This window comes from Capra hircus, chromosome 7 (assembly GCF_001704415.2).
Source record: "Capra hircus breed San Clemente chromosome 7, ASM170441v1, whole genome shotgun sequence".
Taxonomy (NCBI): domain Eukaryota; kingdom Metazoa; phylum Chordata; class Mammalia; order Artiodactyla; family Bovidae; genus Capra; species Capra hircus.
In genome coordinates, this window is record NC_030814.1 from 14,446,978 (window position 1) to 14,463,853 (window position 16,876).

General features: G+C 43.6%; 1 protein-coding gene across 7 annotated transcripts in view; it reads right to left on the bottom strand.

The window, feature by feature from the left end:
- The window catches only part of CAST (calpastatin), a 134,069-nt gene that overhangs the window by 12,891 nt on the left and 104,302 nt on the right, over positions 1 to 16,876 (bottom strand). For 5 of the 7 annotated variants that reach the window (XM_018050015.1, XM_018050018.1, XM_018050017.1 and 2 more), the window contains 8 exons: positions 15,338 to 15,433; positions 13,464 to 13,559; positions 8,119 to 8,220; positions 7,593 to 7,676; positions 5,372 to 5,422; positions 5,130 to 5,201; positions 3,908 to 4,006; positions 2,214 to 2,321 (listed from right to left, as the gene is read on the bottom strand). In XM_018050015.1, coding sequence (XP_017905504.1) covers positions 2,214 to 2,321; positions 3,908 to 4,006; positions 5,130 to 5,201; positions 5,372 to 5,422; positions 7,593 to 7,676; positions 8,119 to 8,220; positions 13,464 to 13,559; positions 15,338 to 15,433 — 708 coding nt within the window. The remainder of the gene's footprint in view (positions 1 to 2,213; positions 2,322 to 3,907; positions 4,007 to 5,129; positions 5,202 to 5,371; positions 5,423 to 7,592; positions 7,677 to 8,118; positions 8,221 to 13,463; positions 13,560 to 15,337; positions 15,434 to 16,876) is intronic. The other 2 variants (XM_018050016.1, XM_018050019.1) reach the window with 1 other exon arrangement.

The window sequence follows — 16,876 nt, forward strand, 5'->3', positions numbered from 1 at the left end:
TCATGTCCATCAAGTCAGTGATGAATTCTCCAGGTAAGAATACAGGAGTGGGTTAACATTCCCTTCTCCAGGGCATCTTTCCAATGCAGGAATCAAACCCAGGTTTCCCGCACTGCAGGTGGATTCTTTACCAGCTGAGCCACCAGGGAAGCCTGACTCCAGGCAAGTCAGGGCTATCAGTTCAGTTCAGTTCAGTCGCTCAGTCGCGTCTGACTCTTTGCGACCCCATGAATCACAGCACACCAGGCCTCCCTGTCACAACTCCCAGAGTTCACTCAAACTCATGTGCATCGAGTCAGTGATGCCATCTGGCCATCTCATCCTCTGTCGTCCCCTTCTCCTCCTGTCCTCAATCCCTCCCAGCATCAGAGTCTTTTCCAATGAGTCAACTCTTCGCATGAGGTGGCCAAAGTATTGGAGTTTCAGCCTTGGCATCAATACTTCCAAAGAACACCCAGGACTAGTCTCCTTTAGGATGGACTGGCTGGATCTCCCTGCAGTCCAAGGGACTCTCAAGAGTCTTCTCCAGCACCACAGTTCAAAAGCATCAATTCTTCAGTCTTCAGCTTTCTTCACAGTCCAATTCTCACATCCATACACGACCACTGGAAAAACCATAGCCTTGACTAGACGGACCTTTGTTGGCCAAGTAATTTCTCTGCTTTTCAATATGCTATCTAGGGTGGTCATAATTTTCCTTCCAAGGAGTAAGTGTCTTTTAATTTCATGGCTGCAATCACCATCTGCAGTGATTTTGGAGCCCCAAATAATAAAGTCTCACACTATTTCCACTTTTTTTCCATCTATTTCCCATGAAGTGATGGGACCAGATGCTATGATCTTCGTTTTCTGAATGTTGAGCTTTAAGCCAACTTTTTCACTCTCCTCTTTCACTTTCACCAAGAGGCTTTTTAGTTCCTCTTCACTTTCTGCCATAAGGGTGGTGTCATCTGCATATCTGAGGTTACTGATATTTCTCTCAGCAATCTTGATTCCAGCTTGTGCTTCTTCCAGCCCAGCATTTCTCATGATGTACTCTGCATAGAAGTTAAATAAGCAGGGTGACAATATACAGCCTTGACGTACTCCTTTTCCTATTTAGAACCAGTCTGTTGTTCCATGTCCAGTGCTAACTATTGCTTCCTGACCTGCATATAGATTTCTCAAGAGGCAGGTCAGGTGGTCTGGTATTCCCATCTCTTGAATAATTTTCCACAGTTTGTTGTGATCCACACAGTCAAAGGCTTTGGCATAGTCAATAAAGCAGAAATAGATGTTTTTCTGGAACTCTCTTGCTTTTTTGATGATCCAGCGGATGTTGGCAATTTGATCTCTGGTTCCTCTGTCTTTCCTAAAACCAGCTTGAACATCTGGAAATTCACGGTTCACGTATTGCTGAAGCCTGGCTTGGAGAATTTTGAGCATTACTTTACTAACGTGTGAGATGAGTGCAATTGTGCGGTAGTTTGAGCATTCTTTGGCATTGCCTTTCTTTGGGATTGGAATGAAAACTGACTGGAGAAGGGAATGGCAAACCACTTCAGTATTCTTGCCTTGAAACCCCATGAACAGTATGAAAAGGCAAAATGATAGGATACTGAAAGAGGAACTCCCCAGGTCAGTAGGTGGCAAATATGCTACTAGAGATCAGCGGAGAAATAACTCCAGAAAGAATGAAGGGATGGAGCCAAAGCAAAAACAGTACCCAGTTGTGGATGTGACTGGTGATAGAAGCAAGGTCCAATGCTGTAAAGAGCAATATTGCATAGGAACCTGGAATGTTAGGGCAAATTGGAAGTGGTCAAACAGGAAATGGCAAGAGTGAATGTCGACATTCTAGGAATCAGCAAACTAAAATGGACTGGAATGGGTAAATTTAACTCAGATGACCATTATATCTACTACTGCAGGCAGGAATCCCTTAGAAGAAATGGAATAGCCATTATGGTCAACAAAAGAGTCCGAAATGCAGTACTTGGATACAATCTCAAAAATGACAGAATGATCTCTGTTCGTTTCCAAGACAAACCATTCAATATCACGGTGATCCAAGCCTATGCCCCAACCAGTAACACTGAAGAAACTGAAGTTGAATGGGTCTGTGGGTCTATGAAGATCTACAAGAGCTTTTAGAACTAACACCACTCCCCCCTCCACCCACCAAAAAAAGAGGGCTATAAAAACTTTCAATTTAAATGACTTTTTTCTTATACCTTGACTTTATCCTCTACAGGTTTATTCTCATCTGGATCAGGCTGTCTTTGCCCGAGACTGTCAGAAAGTTGATCCAGGGCATCGTCAAGTTCTTTGTTGTCACGCTGCTAAAAAGGAAATCTGAATTAGTCACTGGTTAGCCGCAGTAGGTCACCTGCAGCCCCAACAGTGCCTCTAAGACTTCCGTAAGCACATGGGTTTTCCCCAGGGAGGGGGCAGGTGGGCAGAGGCGCCGGCTCTTCGTCCCTCGCTTTTCACTTAGCACTTCTCTGCACCTGTCTACCCTGCCCCACCCCTAGATGCCTTTTTCTTCCTAGAAAATAGGTCCCTTCCTAAAAAGCTGGGGTTCTTGGCCTGATTTTCTAGAAGTCTTATGATGCCTTCAATACATGTAATATTATGTTCCCCACAAAATCACTACGTTTACTCTTTGATTCCCAAGTGTACTGTTGTAAATAAAGCTTTATACCTAGTTTTAATGATAGCTTCAAATAAAATATTAACTAAAACTAAAAACTCTGATGGAGGAAGTGATGGGGAAGGGATCATTCTAAAACATTCTGTGAAAGGCCAAAAAGGCTTTTTGATTGTGGATGTTTCTTAATAGCCTCGATCACTATTCTAGGGACTCCTAAACTCCGAGTATTAAGAACTGACGTGTAAACGGCAGCCTGGTTATTGATGAGTCTTCCTCCTGTTGCACAGGGCCTTTTGTCACTGTGGGTGTGTGTACAGACATACACACAGACACGTGGAGAGAGGGCATTCTACTGGTTTTCAGTGCTTCATGAGAGCCCAGGGTTATAGCAGCTAATGGTGGCGCCGCCCACAGCCAGATCTGGGCTTTGCTTTTTGTGCCTCTGGATGTTTTCAGATAATCCCGTGACTGACCCAACAGGAGGAAAATTCACCCAGAATCTCAGAGCGCAGCAGGAAGCAAGCTGTGCTGCTGCATCAAAAGGAAAGGGAGCCTAGCTGACTTCACTCAAGCTACTTCGTCTCCAGCTCACGAAGCACTTCCATCTCAACCCAAGGAGCTGGGGGTCTGGTTCAGGGCCATCTCTTTATCTTCTGATGCGCCGTGGTCTCCCGCATCATGTATAATTTGGTACCATAAAGAAAATTAATCAAGGGAGTCAGGAAAAGCATTGGTCAGGACAAGACTGGTCCCACAGTCTTGCCTCAGAACGTGTAAATAATTAAAACAATGTTGACACTGAGGTTTTTCCATTGCTAGCATGAAAGTGACAAGCTCTTACTTGTATGACTGGGAGGAAAACAATGCTTTTCTACCAGGAGTCTGTGATTTGGTGGGCAGAGAGAAGCTCAAACACTGAGTAATTCCTTAAAGTAAACTTAAGGTTAAATGATGAGTGGTACTTACAGCATGTATCGGGAAAAATATAAAGCAAGGAAACATTGTCAAGAAAGCTAAACAATTAAAAAAATCTGAATATATACACAATGTGCATTATTGCACTTCAGTTCTAATAAAGCAACAATACATTAAGCTCCTTCACTGTGTGTAAAATACTTTCACAGGTATTGTTTTATTTAATCAGTTTAGACAGTCTCTGTCATCTCCCTCTCGCCAGTCTTACTTCTTCTGAAACAGAAGGTGACTGTGGTAACAATTTTGTTGACCCTCGAGTTGCTGCTCAAAAACCAAGTACTTATAAGCCATGCTGCTTACCGCAGAGTCGCGGGGTGGACCAGCTGCCTGGGTGGTTGGAGCTGGGGTTTGGGAAACCACTTCAGAGATGACAGCTGAAAGTTTAGCATCTTCAAATTGCTTTTGTAAGAAAACAATAACAAGAAAAGGTTTGACTCATAATATGTTGTAGCAAATTATGCCCACAATGCCATTCCTTAAATAAAACCCTCGGGACAGCTTCATGATGGTTGTTCTCTTGATCCGAATGGAAGCACAGCAACACAGCAGCTTAAGAGCCATTCTATTCTACTTTCTACCCCAAGCATGATTTTATACAGTTTCCTATTTTCTCTTCCTGCTTATTATCCTAAATATTCAATAAGCTAATTGTTTAAGAGTTTTATGGCTTATACATTTCTTGTTGCACATTTAGGTTGATGGAAGTGTTTTAGTTTTGCTCTTTGTAATGAGTTGCTCTGAGTAAATTTCAGAAGTGGCTCTCTTTATGGTGCTAGCTGTACTGTACCAAATACCTTCTCTTTAAAAGCTGCTAGAAAATCATGCTGCTAAAAGCAATGAATGGGTATGCTTGTCTCCAATAGCCTTGCTTGCCTAAATTAGATACTTATCCTATTTTTAATTCATGTATTAGGTATAAAATATAAGTGCTACTATTGCTTTAATATTTGGCATACAGGATGAGGTTTCAGTTGTATCCTTTTTTTCTTAATGTTAAATAGTATATTATTTTAGAATCTTTCTGAAATAATGACGTTTCTCACTTTAAAGATATACTAAATCTGTCATTGATGGGTTATTTTCCCATTGGCTTTTGGCTTCGCTTTCTGAATCAGAACTTTACTTTTTAACATTGCTGTATAATAAATCCTGGCACTGAGTTGGATTAATCTTCCCTAAAAATACTAAAAAAAAAAAAAAAAAGCTTTTCAGTTTTTTTTTCATATTTTTATGCATTTATTTTTCAAATATATCGGACAGCTCAATTTTAAATTCTCTTCTCAAGTGTAAATTTGATAGAATGCATGCCATTGGTTCGATTAGTTACACTGTTGAAAACATCCACTGTGCTGGACCAATATTTCCTGATGGAATACATCTTTAATGTCCACAGTGGGTTGAGGGCCACTGATTTCATGACTGTTTCCTCATCTCTCATGTCAGATTCTGAGTCACAAGTTTCCAATTATTTCTGCTACCCTAAAAAGTGAGGCACTAAACCCAGGACTCTCAGGAGACTTACAGGCGATGACGTGTCTGAGGGGACAGTGAAGTCCTTGGACAGAGCATCGAGGAGGAAGTCTTCACTCAAGGGCTGCAAAGAACCAAGAGACGCGTCAGCAAACACTACCTCATCAGTCTCCTCTCCAAAGTACTGTCACTGCGTATATGCTGATCAGCTCATTGCACAGAAAGCTCTGCCCTTCCTAAATTAACCGTCAGGACTAGAGAAAGACACACTCAGAGAAAAACTGGCTTGCTTACTGGGAGCGGTTCCTTGACCTCTTTTGGCGGCAGTGGTTTTCCGTCTTTATCCTGTGCAGGTGGAGAAAGACATGGCATTGAGTCATCTCACATGTATTCTAAGTGTGCACTCTGTAAACAGCATAAGAGGTTGACAGGTTATATCTGATGATGTGCATTATGAAGCCGATTCCTCATTCCAGGAAACAGATTCTCTCACCAGGAAATAGGCTCTGATGAGCTCATGTCAAGAAACAGCTGATAGACATCCCCTAGGCACGGGGGCTGCTAATGGGGCTTGCCAACTCCAGAAGCCCACGCACAACAGCTGCTGTGGGTGTGGCACAGGACACTGAGGGAACACGGGGGTGAGACCCTCGCTGGCCTGGGGAAAGCCGGGTAACTTTAGAGGCAGTGCATCCAACCACTATGCACCGACTCTGTGCCAAGCACCTATACCAAGCACTGGGAAAATCCACCCTAGGGCTGTGACGCTCAAAACCTACAGTTCAGATGATGCCAACCTTCAAATGACCCTAAGTGCCACTTCTGAGCAATGGGACAAAATCAATAAAGCATTTGGAGCTCTTTATTATTAAAAGGCGATTTATAAATAAATGGTAAAATCCCATTTGTCTACACATGCAAAAAGCACAAGATTCTCTGTTTGTACACACAGTTAACCCTTGGAAAACTGCAGGGGTTAGGGCATGGACGTTCCAAGCAGCTGAAAAAATCCATGTGTAATTTACACCTGGCCCTCAGTATCCTCAATTTCGCATCCGTGGATGCAGTCAACCACAGAAGGTGCGATGCTGTAGTGTTTACTAGTGAAAAAAGTCCAAACAGAAGTGCACCCAGGCAATTCAAACCCGTGTCGCTCCGGGGTCAACTGCACAGTTCCCCCGATAACAAGGGGTCAAGGTGGTTTTCGTTTGCTTTGTTAACATTCGAGGAGATGCAGAGGTCAAGGCTATCACCAGCTTCTCTTTTTTCAAAGTGCTTTCCCCCATTTCCACATCCTCTGAGTGCTCACGGACCTTCTGATCACTGTCCAGTTAGGAGGGGAACAGAGCCCGGGGTGTGCTTTCTGCCACCCCTTAGCTGCCAAGGCAGCAAGTCTCCCAAGGGGCACACAGGAGCAGGGATGCGGGCACACTTGCTCCACACTCACACTGAGATCACCCCGAGTTTGGAAGGGGAAGCCTGCAGTCTACCTCAGGGAGCTGACCCTCCTGAGGGGGCCTGATGGGAGCAGTTGAAGAACAACACAAGGTTTAACCCCGAGACTGACCAGCACCTGGACATGTTATGAAGCCATAGGTAATTCATAATGGGTGAGATTCACAGTTGAGGAGGAAACAACCACAGAATAAAGTGGTCAGGAAAGCTAATCGGCCACATTCTTAGAAGCTGCAAAGAGAGAAAGTAACCAACCTCCAACCTCCTGCTCTAAAGAGAGTGCAGGCATTTGACCAGCTTTACCGACGCGACAGCTACTTTCGGGCCACTTGGTCTAAGAACCTTATGAACAAACAAGCCCAAACCAACAGAAATGCCACAGTTTCGACTGAATAGTGAAATGCAGAAAGGAAGCAGACTAGAGGGACCAGCGTAATAAACTTTCAATCAGGGAGAGCGCTCGGTACAGTTCCTATCTTTGCCACATAAATGGACTAGCGCAAATCGATGAATACAAAGTATCAATTTGATTTTCCTGCCTCATTCATGAAGTCTGGTAGAATATTCTCTTAAGTAGTGCTCTCTCCCATATCACTTATTCTGTACAATCTGTATATTCAAAATAAAGGAAATGGGTCACTCTTGTACCCACTCCAGTACTCTTGTCTGGAAAATCCCAGGGACAGAGGAGCCTGGTGGGCTACAGTCCATGGGGTCACAAAGAGTCGGACATGACTGAGCAACTTCTCTTTTCTTTGGTTTTCCTATCTATCTGTATAAAGATTTCCTGAGTTTTCTTTATTTCTGGTATTGCAACAAACCACGTTATCAGACAAGAAAATGTTAGACTTCTTTCACCTAAGGAAGGAATGAGAGGCCACTGACAAATATTTTAGCTTTACAGCAGGTGTGCTAACAGGACATTAGTTAAGTAATACTGCTTGATGTTTGAACTACTAAGAATCACGACTTTTATATCCCAGGTCTGTTCCCATGTCCCATGTCTATGAAATTCAATATGAGTGAAAATAAATTAGAAACAAGATCCCAGCCTGTTTACCTTGGCCTCTTCTAATCTGTAATCAGGAGGAATCGTTTCTTCTCTTTCACCAAGTTTCTCACGATCCTCTTCTTTGGCTTTCTCCTGAATAAAAATTAAACCGTTTTCATTGTTAATACACCGTTCTCTGATAAAGTGGATGCCTGAGTGACTAAATCCGAGGTCAGTGAATCCATTGTGAGGTTCCCACAGCAACTGTGTTTTTGACGCTGTATCCTCCTGGGTTAGCAGGCTTAGACGCCACTGGTTTTCAGCCTGCCGGGTTAAAGGGCAGCTGTGAGGAGTGGCAGGCAGTACCACTTCCCGCCTTAGTCCTTGGCAATGGAAACCAGGTGGACAAGGTGAGACTCAGAACTCCGATCTCTGCACGCCAGCCATCCACTGTGCACCTAAACACTGGTACTCACTCTGGTTTCACTCATTAAACAGGACACACACCGTAACAGAGGAATCCAGCTGGCCAGGTGTTGCAGGAATTTTTTTTGAAATGATAGCTCCTTTCTAGAAGTTTCTGAGCTGCCATTACCTTGACTTTATCCTCCACAGGCTTTCCGTCTTCTGGATCTGCTTCCTTTTTGCCCAGGCTTCCAGCCAAGGCTTCGACAGCATCGTCTGGCACCATGCCCTTCTGAAAGCACAGCAGCGGGTATACTAAATAGATGGTTAACCACGCCTTTTAAGAGACTACAACGAACAACTCAGATGAGCATATCCTTCTTTCAGACCTAGATAAGAAGCACATGTCATCTTTTAATAATTTGGAAAATCTACAGAATTAGAATCTAGGTTTAAAAAACCTGACGTGTTAAAAATGAGGGCAAGTTTCTTACATTAAACGTTAAGAGTGTGCAATTTGTAAGCTGGCACTGAGAAGCTTATAAGATCTAACCAGCACTCTGGTTCAGGAATAGGGCAGTTCACTGAATGGGGAAGACCACAGAGAAGCCAAAAGCCAAGAAAGAAGAAATAGATGTGATCTTCAGGCGCCTGTCCTAGACATGGCACAAGAAAGAGGCCTAGAAAAGCCCTAGAGAGGACCTTTTTCCCACTGAAACAGCCAGGCCTGCCCTGGAGGCGATGGCTCTGGCTGAGCCTGTAGGCACAGAAGCCTGTGTTCTCTGTGTGGCTTCTACTGGTCAGAGTGGACTCATGCCAGTTCAGATGATGGTCTGTGTGACCTACTAATCTGAGTGACACAGTGAGAGCAGCCTGCCTGTGGTCCAGCTGATGAAAATGAAACATGCTCCCTATGATACAGTAATAACACTGGACACACTGTTATTAAAAAAAAAAAACTGGATGAACACATAATGTAAATGGCATAAAGGGAAAATAAAGAATAAGTTATGTTTGGGCTAAGAGATAGGACTAGAGCTGTCTTTTTTCAAACCATAGGTCACGATCCATATGTGAGCAGTGCTTAAATCAATTTAGCAGGTGGTGGTCAGGCCTATTTTTAATGAAGACTATAAAGCTGAATGCATCATGCGTATCAAGGGTAAGGACCGTTGACTAAACCATTGTTGCTACTGTGTGGGCTGCAGAATTGATGAATTTCCCACAGTTGATCTTGATCCAAAGTGTGAAAGGTCCTGAATTAAACAGTCTCAAAGATTATTCTTATCGTAAAAGATACATGACCTCACACGGAGTACATATTGGAGTAAAAGCGTCTTTCTGTTTTCTATAGCTTAGCTACCCTCCTAAGTAAGAAAATTTGTTCTGCTGCTAAGCTGCACCACAAAAGATCACCAGGGAATAAAGGGCAGTTAAGTGGGAAGGGATTTATCACCATCTAGTGGTTAGAATATTCATTGGAAAAGGACTGATGCTGAAGCTGAAACTCCAATACTTTCACCACCTCATGCGAAGAGCTGACTCACTGGAAAAGACCCTGATGCTGGGACAGATTGAAGGCGGGAGGAGAAGGGGATGACAGAGGATGAGATGGTTGGATGGTGTCACCGACTCAGCGGACATGAATTTGAGTAAACTCTGGGAGTTGGTGATGGATAGGGAAGCCTGGTGTGCTGCAGTCCATGGGGTTGCAAAGCATTGGACACGACTGAGCAACTGAACTGAACCGAGTGGTTGGAAACTCCATAGATTTTTTTTCTCCCTCAGGGACAACAAACATCCCTGATGTCTTCAACCTGCTTGGTACTGTAACCAAGAGTTGCTGGGGTCCCCAAGTCTTACCCAAGCGATCTCATTGCTGCCTGATCCCAGTCACTCGCTCACACTTTTGTTTCCTAGTCTCTGCTGCAGAATCTTTGGAAACCAACGCTGCCTTATTCTGTGTCCTCTGGCTCAAGAAATAAGTGAAACAGCATTAGCAAAGCTAGGAGAAGCAGCAGTCTTAATAACTAACGGATCTACAAACAGGACTACGGACAAAGGCTTCTGTTTCCATTGTCAAGTTCAGAACTAGAACTCAAATCTCCGGATGTGCTCAATAAACTTTCTTCTTCTACCACAAGAATGCAGACGGCCGACACTCATCCCCGCCCTTCTGGCTTACTGTCTGCTTTTGCTCGCTCATCCTCCAGCCTCTCTGGAGTTCTCTGACCTTTATCATATTCTGTGCCTATTCTTTCTGCCTCCTGTGGGCGTCACAACCCCAGAAATGCCAAGTGACCTCAGTGGTGAGAAACTCCGCAACTGCGGTAACCAGAGTTGGTGGAGTAGAGGCCCAGGAGTGGGGGTAAGAGAATGGAAAATCCAGGGCTCTTTTTTTCCCCCCTCTCCAATGCTTGGCTCTCGACAGTCAAGGTAAAGTTGGAAAGGAGCTAACTTGCTCTTAAGCCCTGGCAGTCACACTCAGCATGACAGGTAGCGGCCCTATGTTTAGGTATGAGAGTTCTGCACTGGAATCTTGGCTACTGTCTTTTTGACTCCAATCACTGATTCTGTGCCTACTCCCTGCACAGTCTCTGCCAAGATTCTCTCTCCCACTTCTGTTCTTTACCACTCTGGTCTGTGGCCTGACTCCCACAACGTCATAGTTTTTGGAGGGTACCCTGAGAATCTCCCATGCAAAAAAGGAGGGCACATCCTGTCCAAGGCAGGAGGGAGACTGTGACGGGATTTGCCGATGGCACCCAGGATTCCCTGGCAGGGGACAGCCACTCGGGGTACCCAGGACACACATCCCACACCTTCCCCACGGCCCTCTTCTCTCAAACAACTAAACGCACAGACCCCAGTATCCAAGGGCTCCACACCTCTGTGCTGGCCGGTCCTGGGCTCACTGGTCTCCCCAGGAAACAGTGCTATTCCTACTTCTCAGCAGGATCCTGTCCTCCACATGCAAGCCTTTCCAAGTTCCTCCAGGAGAGGAGTTTCTTCACCCGCTTTCCTTTTTCCATAGGAGAATGATCCAACTGAACTGTGAGCATCAGACCTGGCCCATATCCACACTAGGCTTGAAGGGGACTGGGTGCAGGACCCTATGTTAAATCTAGCTGAGGTTCTGAAAGGTGAAGTGAATTGCTCAGGTCCATTCAAAGTTCATTTCCTCATTAATAAGAGAGACATGATCAGAACAGACTTCACGGTGTCCTCATGTAAATTGAATGAGAAGATACTGCAAAGCATCTAGCAGAAGTTAGGTATTTAGCCTGTAGATTCACTAAGTCTATAGTAAGGAAACATAGTTCCATCAGCTGGTATCCTCTGAGTCAGAATCTATCTGCTAATGAAAACAGAAGAACACAGATTCAACCAGTTAAATACCATACTTCATACAAAAGTCAAAAAGTCAGAGACACAAAAAGAAGAAAGGGAAAGGAAGTGAGTCCATCTGTCACCATTCAGTTGGGAGAAAAAAGGAGTCATGATAATAAAGGTTCTTCTGTGTTATTCTGTGTATTCACAGAATTCTGTATATACACAGAACTACACAAAAAAGATCTTCATGACCCAGATAACCACGATGGTGTGATCACTCACCTAGAGCCAGACATCCTGGAATGTGAAGTCAAGTGGGCCTTGGAAGCATCACTATGAACAAAGCTAGTGGAGGTGATGGAATTCCAGTTGAGCTATTTCAAATTCTGAAAGAGGATGCTGTGAAAGTGCTGCACTCAATAAGCGAGCAAAGTTGGAAAACTCGGCAGTGGCCACAGGACTGGAAAAGGTGAGTTTTCATTCCAATCCCAAAGAAAGGCAATGCCAAAGAATGCTCAAACTACCACACAACTGTACTCATCCCACACGATAGTAAAGTAATGCTCAAAATTCTCCAGGCCAGGCTTCAACAGTACATGAACTGAGAAATTCCAGATGTTCAAGCTGGATTTAGAAAAGGCAGAGGAACCAGAGAGCAAATTGCCAACATCTGCTGGATCATCAAAAAAGCAAGAGAGTTCCAGAAAAACATCTACTTCTGGTTTATTGACTACGCCAAAGCCTTTGACTGTGTGGATCACAACAAACTGTGGAAAATTATTCAAGAGATGGGAATACCACACCACCTTACCTGCCTCCTGAGAAACCTGTATGCAGGTCAGGAAGCAACAGTTAGAACTGGACATGGAACAACAGACTGGGTCCAAATAGGAAAAGGAGTACATCAAGGCTGTATATTGGCACCCTGCTTATTTAACTTATATGCAGAGTACATCATGAGAAATGCCAGGCTGGATGAAGCACAAGCTGGAATCAAGATTGCTGGGAGAAACATCAATAACCTCAGATATACAGATGACACCACCCTTATGGCAGAAAGTGAAGGACTAAAGAGCCTCTTGATGAAAGTGAAAGAGGAGAGTGAAAAAGTTGGCTTAAAACATTCAAAAAACGAAGATCATGGCATCTGGTCCCATCACTTCATGGCAAATAGATGGGGTAACAACAGAGACAGTGACAGACTATTTTTGGGGGGCTCCAAAATCACTGCAGATGGTGACTGCAGCCATGAAATTAAAAGACACTTGCTCCTTGGAAGAAAAGCTATGACCAACCTAAATGGCACATTAAGAAGCAGAGAGATTACTTTGCCAACAAAGGTCCATAGAGTCAAAGCTATGGTTTTTCCAGTGGTCATGTATGGATGTGAAAGTTGGACTACAAAGAAAGCTGAGTGCCAAATGATTGATGCTTTTGAAGTGTGGTGTTGGAGAAGACTTTTGAGAGTATCTTGGACTGCAAGGAGATCCAACCAGTCCATCCTAAAGGAAATCAGTCCTGAATATTAATTGGAAAGACTGATGTTGAAGCTGAAACTCCAATACTTTGGCCACCCAATGTGAAGAACTGACTCATTGGAAAAGACCTTGATGCTGGGAAAGATTGAAGGCAGGAAGAGAAGGGGATGAAATTGTTGAATGGCATCACCGACATGATGTACATGAGTTTGAGTAAACTCCGGGAGTTGGTGATAGACAGGGAGGCCTGGCGTGCTGCAGTCCGTGGGGTCGCAGAGTTGGACACAACTGAGTGACTGAACTGATGATAAAGCTGCAGACTTTTGCATCAGGACAGTCAATAAAAAGTACGTCTGGCTGTTGGTGGGACTCCAAATCAGCTTGAAACACACAGGAAAGTGAAGAAGCATGATTATCCATAGTAGCTGAGGAGCTCCAAATCAGCTTGAAACACACAGGAAAGTGAAAAAGCATGATTATCCACAGTAGCTGAGGAGCTAGAAAGCAAAAACTATGTTTAAATGTGCAAACATTTAAATCTAGCCTGAGTTTCCAGCTCCTCCCTGGAGCTGTATTATCCTCTCTGGAGATAGTACAGCTATCCAAGATTTAATTTTTATCTTGTTAGAACAAGGTAATACATTGGTAATACACAGCAGGAAGGGCAGGGGAGGAAGAACACTGCTTTCTCAATGCATTTCTCAAGGCCCAGAGGGTCACTCACCGCTGGAGCTGCTGTGGGTGGAGCCGACTGCACAGAACACATGAAGGTCCGAGGCACGTCCTCTGCCACGGGCACGGGGGCAGCGGCCGGGGGTGCCTACAGAAAGAAGCAGCACAACGAAGGATTTCTGTAATACCCAGTTATTAAAATGGGACAACAATGAACCAACAATATGGTCTGCTACCCTATCCGCCATGGGCATGACTTTCTTGAATGCCTAAGGATCTTGAGCAGTGAATAATAACTCAAGGCACGTTCAACCTCTCCAGCTAGCACTACTTCAACTTGGTTTTACCTCTTACCTTAGGTAGGTTACTTAACCTCTCAGACACAGTTTCCACATCTGCAAAATGAGAACAATGACAGTACCTACATCTCAAGGCCTTGAATGAGACAAAACATGCTAAGTGCTTTGCATAGTACGTGGGAACACAGTAAGCTCAAAGATTGTTATCAACTGTCATTATTTAGATGATTTGCCATCATATAATACATAATGTTATACAACATAATATTATATGGCTGTATTATATATATTGCAATTATGCAATATTTAAATATATCATTTTCATATATCTAACAGCACCCTGTGAGTTGTAAATAGCTAGGTACAAATGCAAGGTAGTAAGACTATCTCAGGGGTTCTCAAAATGAGGTCCTGCGACCACCAACCTCAACACTGCTAGGGAACTTGTTAGAAATTCAAATTCTTATGCCTCACCTTAACACACTACATCAAGAATTCTGGGGGTGGGGCTCAGTAGTCTGTGCTTTGACTCCCGGTCATCTTGATGTGCACTGAAGTTTGAGAGTCACTATCATTTTGTCACAAGAGTAAAATTTCAAACAGGTTGCTTTTATTCCAAACATTTATGGAAGCAAATCCTATATGCAAGGTGCTTACCAGACAATCATTACTAGTGTATGATCTCTTCTTTCAAGAAATTTACTATGTAAAAATACGTACACAGGTGAGAAGTAAACACCAAAGCAGCTAAAACCTTGTTTGCAACAAATGTCCCAACAGGGATATAAAAAGAAAGCATGACAGACTTCCCTGGCGTGTTGTATTCTGCTTCTTAAAAGTTGTAAGTGTGGTAAGGTTTGGGAGACACGCAGGAGACAAAGGCCATATTTTAGCAGAGTCTTTTAGGGCTGACTACAATTTTAGCTGATCTAGAATCTGGAGAGGTTATTCCAAGCAGAAGGAACCACATGAGAAAAGCTTGAAGATGCATAAGTACTTACTATCAGAGTTTAGTGATGGGGGAAGGAAGCTGGTGGTGGTGGCGTTTAGTCGCTCAGTCATGTCCGACTCTTGCGACCCCGTGGACTGTAGCCCACCAGGCTCCTCTGTCCATGGGATTGTCCAGGCAAGAGCACTGGAGTGGATTGCCATTTCCTTCTCCAGACCCAAATAAACAAGCAGGAACTTTTTGGGGGAGGCTCTTGGCATTGGAATGGGGGATGTTGTGGCTACAAACATGCCTGAGAAAGAATAGTGCCAGTGGACACATGGGGTGGGCTGGAAGGAGACCAAAGACGGAGGCCACGGCCGTCTTGAGGTGATGAGTGATGACAGCTTCAAGTAGGTCAGTTACCGAAGCAAGAAGGGAAAGAAAAGCATTAGTGTGAAGGCTCTCCTGAAGGGAATACTTGAGTACAGGACTCAAACTGCAAGAATATCAGGGTCAGCTTGGGAAAACAAAGCACATCCATGGACAGGCAAGACGAACACGGCATGCGAGAATGGCAAAACGGGCCTCTTCATCAACTGCTTCCTGTAAAAACAGTTTTGGTCTCGGCATTGTCAAGATCATAGAAAAACACTGGAAAACAACCAAAACTGGAGATTTTAAGTTTTAGAAACATACCTCTGTTTTTTCAGTTGGCTTAGATTGTTTTTCTTTACACTTAGACTGGTCAAAATCTTCTGAGAGTTCATCGATGAGTTCTGATTCACTCAGGGGCTGCAATATAAGGAATATTATATAGTATGAAAAGAATTATTATTTTTTTTTTTTACTTTGATAGAAGAAAAACGCTTTCCTAGAGAAAAAGTTTTTCTAGGTAACATATATTAGGTCGCATTTTAGGATCTAAAACCCAAAGCTAATTTATACAGGGCATACATTTCATTTATCAATATAAGAGAAATGTCACACAACAAATAATGAACACTGAACACCTGAGTACCACAAAAAATGTTAAAGGTTTATTCAGCTAAAAGTTTTCCTGATATTTCAATTTCAAAGTAATTTTGTTCAAATAAAACTGCCCATTTCCAGTGAAGAGCTGCATGGTTTTTCTTTATGTGATTGCTTTTTCTACTTCCTACTGACTTCCGTAACGAATAAGTCAGAGGAAACACAGATCATATATTCCCTTTCTATGAGAACGTGGGTTTTGGCAGGGAAGTTCTGTTATCCCTAGTTCCTTCCAGAGAAGTGGTATTATTTATTTACTATCATTGGTCAAAATCTCCACATGCCCTAATCTAAGAGATGGCATGTAATTCAGAAGCTCAGCCCCAGAGATGGACAGGCTGAGTTTTGAGCCCTGGCCTTGTTACTTCCTAGCTACTTGACTTTGGGCTATTTACAGGATCCTTTTATGTCTTAATTTCCTCACCTGTCAAATGGGGGTAATAATAGAGTTCTCAAAATGATAACACAGAAACACCATTTACTGTAGTGTCAGGAACACAGTTCAGTTCAGTCTCTCAGTCGTATCTGACTCTGCAACCCCATGAATTGCAGCACGCCAGGCCTCCCTGTCCATGACCAACTCCCGGAGTTCACTCAGACTCACGTCCATCGAGTCAGTGATGCCATCCAGCCATCTCATCCTCTGTTGTCCCCTTCTCCTCCTGCCCCCGATCCCTCCCAGCATCGAAGTCTTTTCCAATGACTCAACTCTTTGCATGAGGTGGCCAAAGTACTGGAGTTTCAGCTTTAGCATAATTCCTTCCAAAGAAATCCCACGGCTGATCTCCTTCAGAATGGACTGGTTGGATCTCCTTGCAGTCCAAGGGACTCTTAAGAGTCTTCTCCAACACCACAGTTCAAAAGCATCAATTCTTCGGCGCTCAGCCTTCTTCACAGTCCAACTCTCACATCCATACATGACCACTGGAAAAACCACAGCCTTGACTAGACAGACCTTAGCAAAGTAATGTCTCTGCTTTTTAATATGTTATCTAGGTTGGTCATAACTTTTCTATTTCATGGCTGCAGTCATCATCTGCAGTGATTTTGGAGCCCCCAAAAATAAAGTCTGACACTGTTTCCACTGTTTCCCCATCTATTTCCCATGAAGTGATGGGACCAGATGCCATGATCTTCGTTTTCTGAATGTTGAGTTTTAAGTCAACTTTTTCACTCTCCTCTTTCACTTTCATCAAGAGGCTTTTT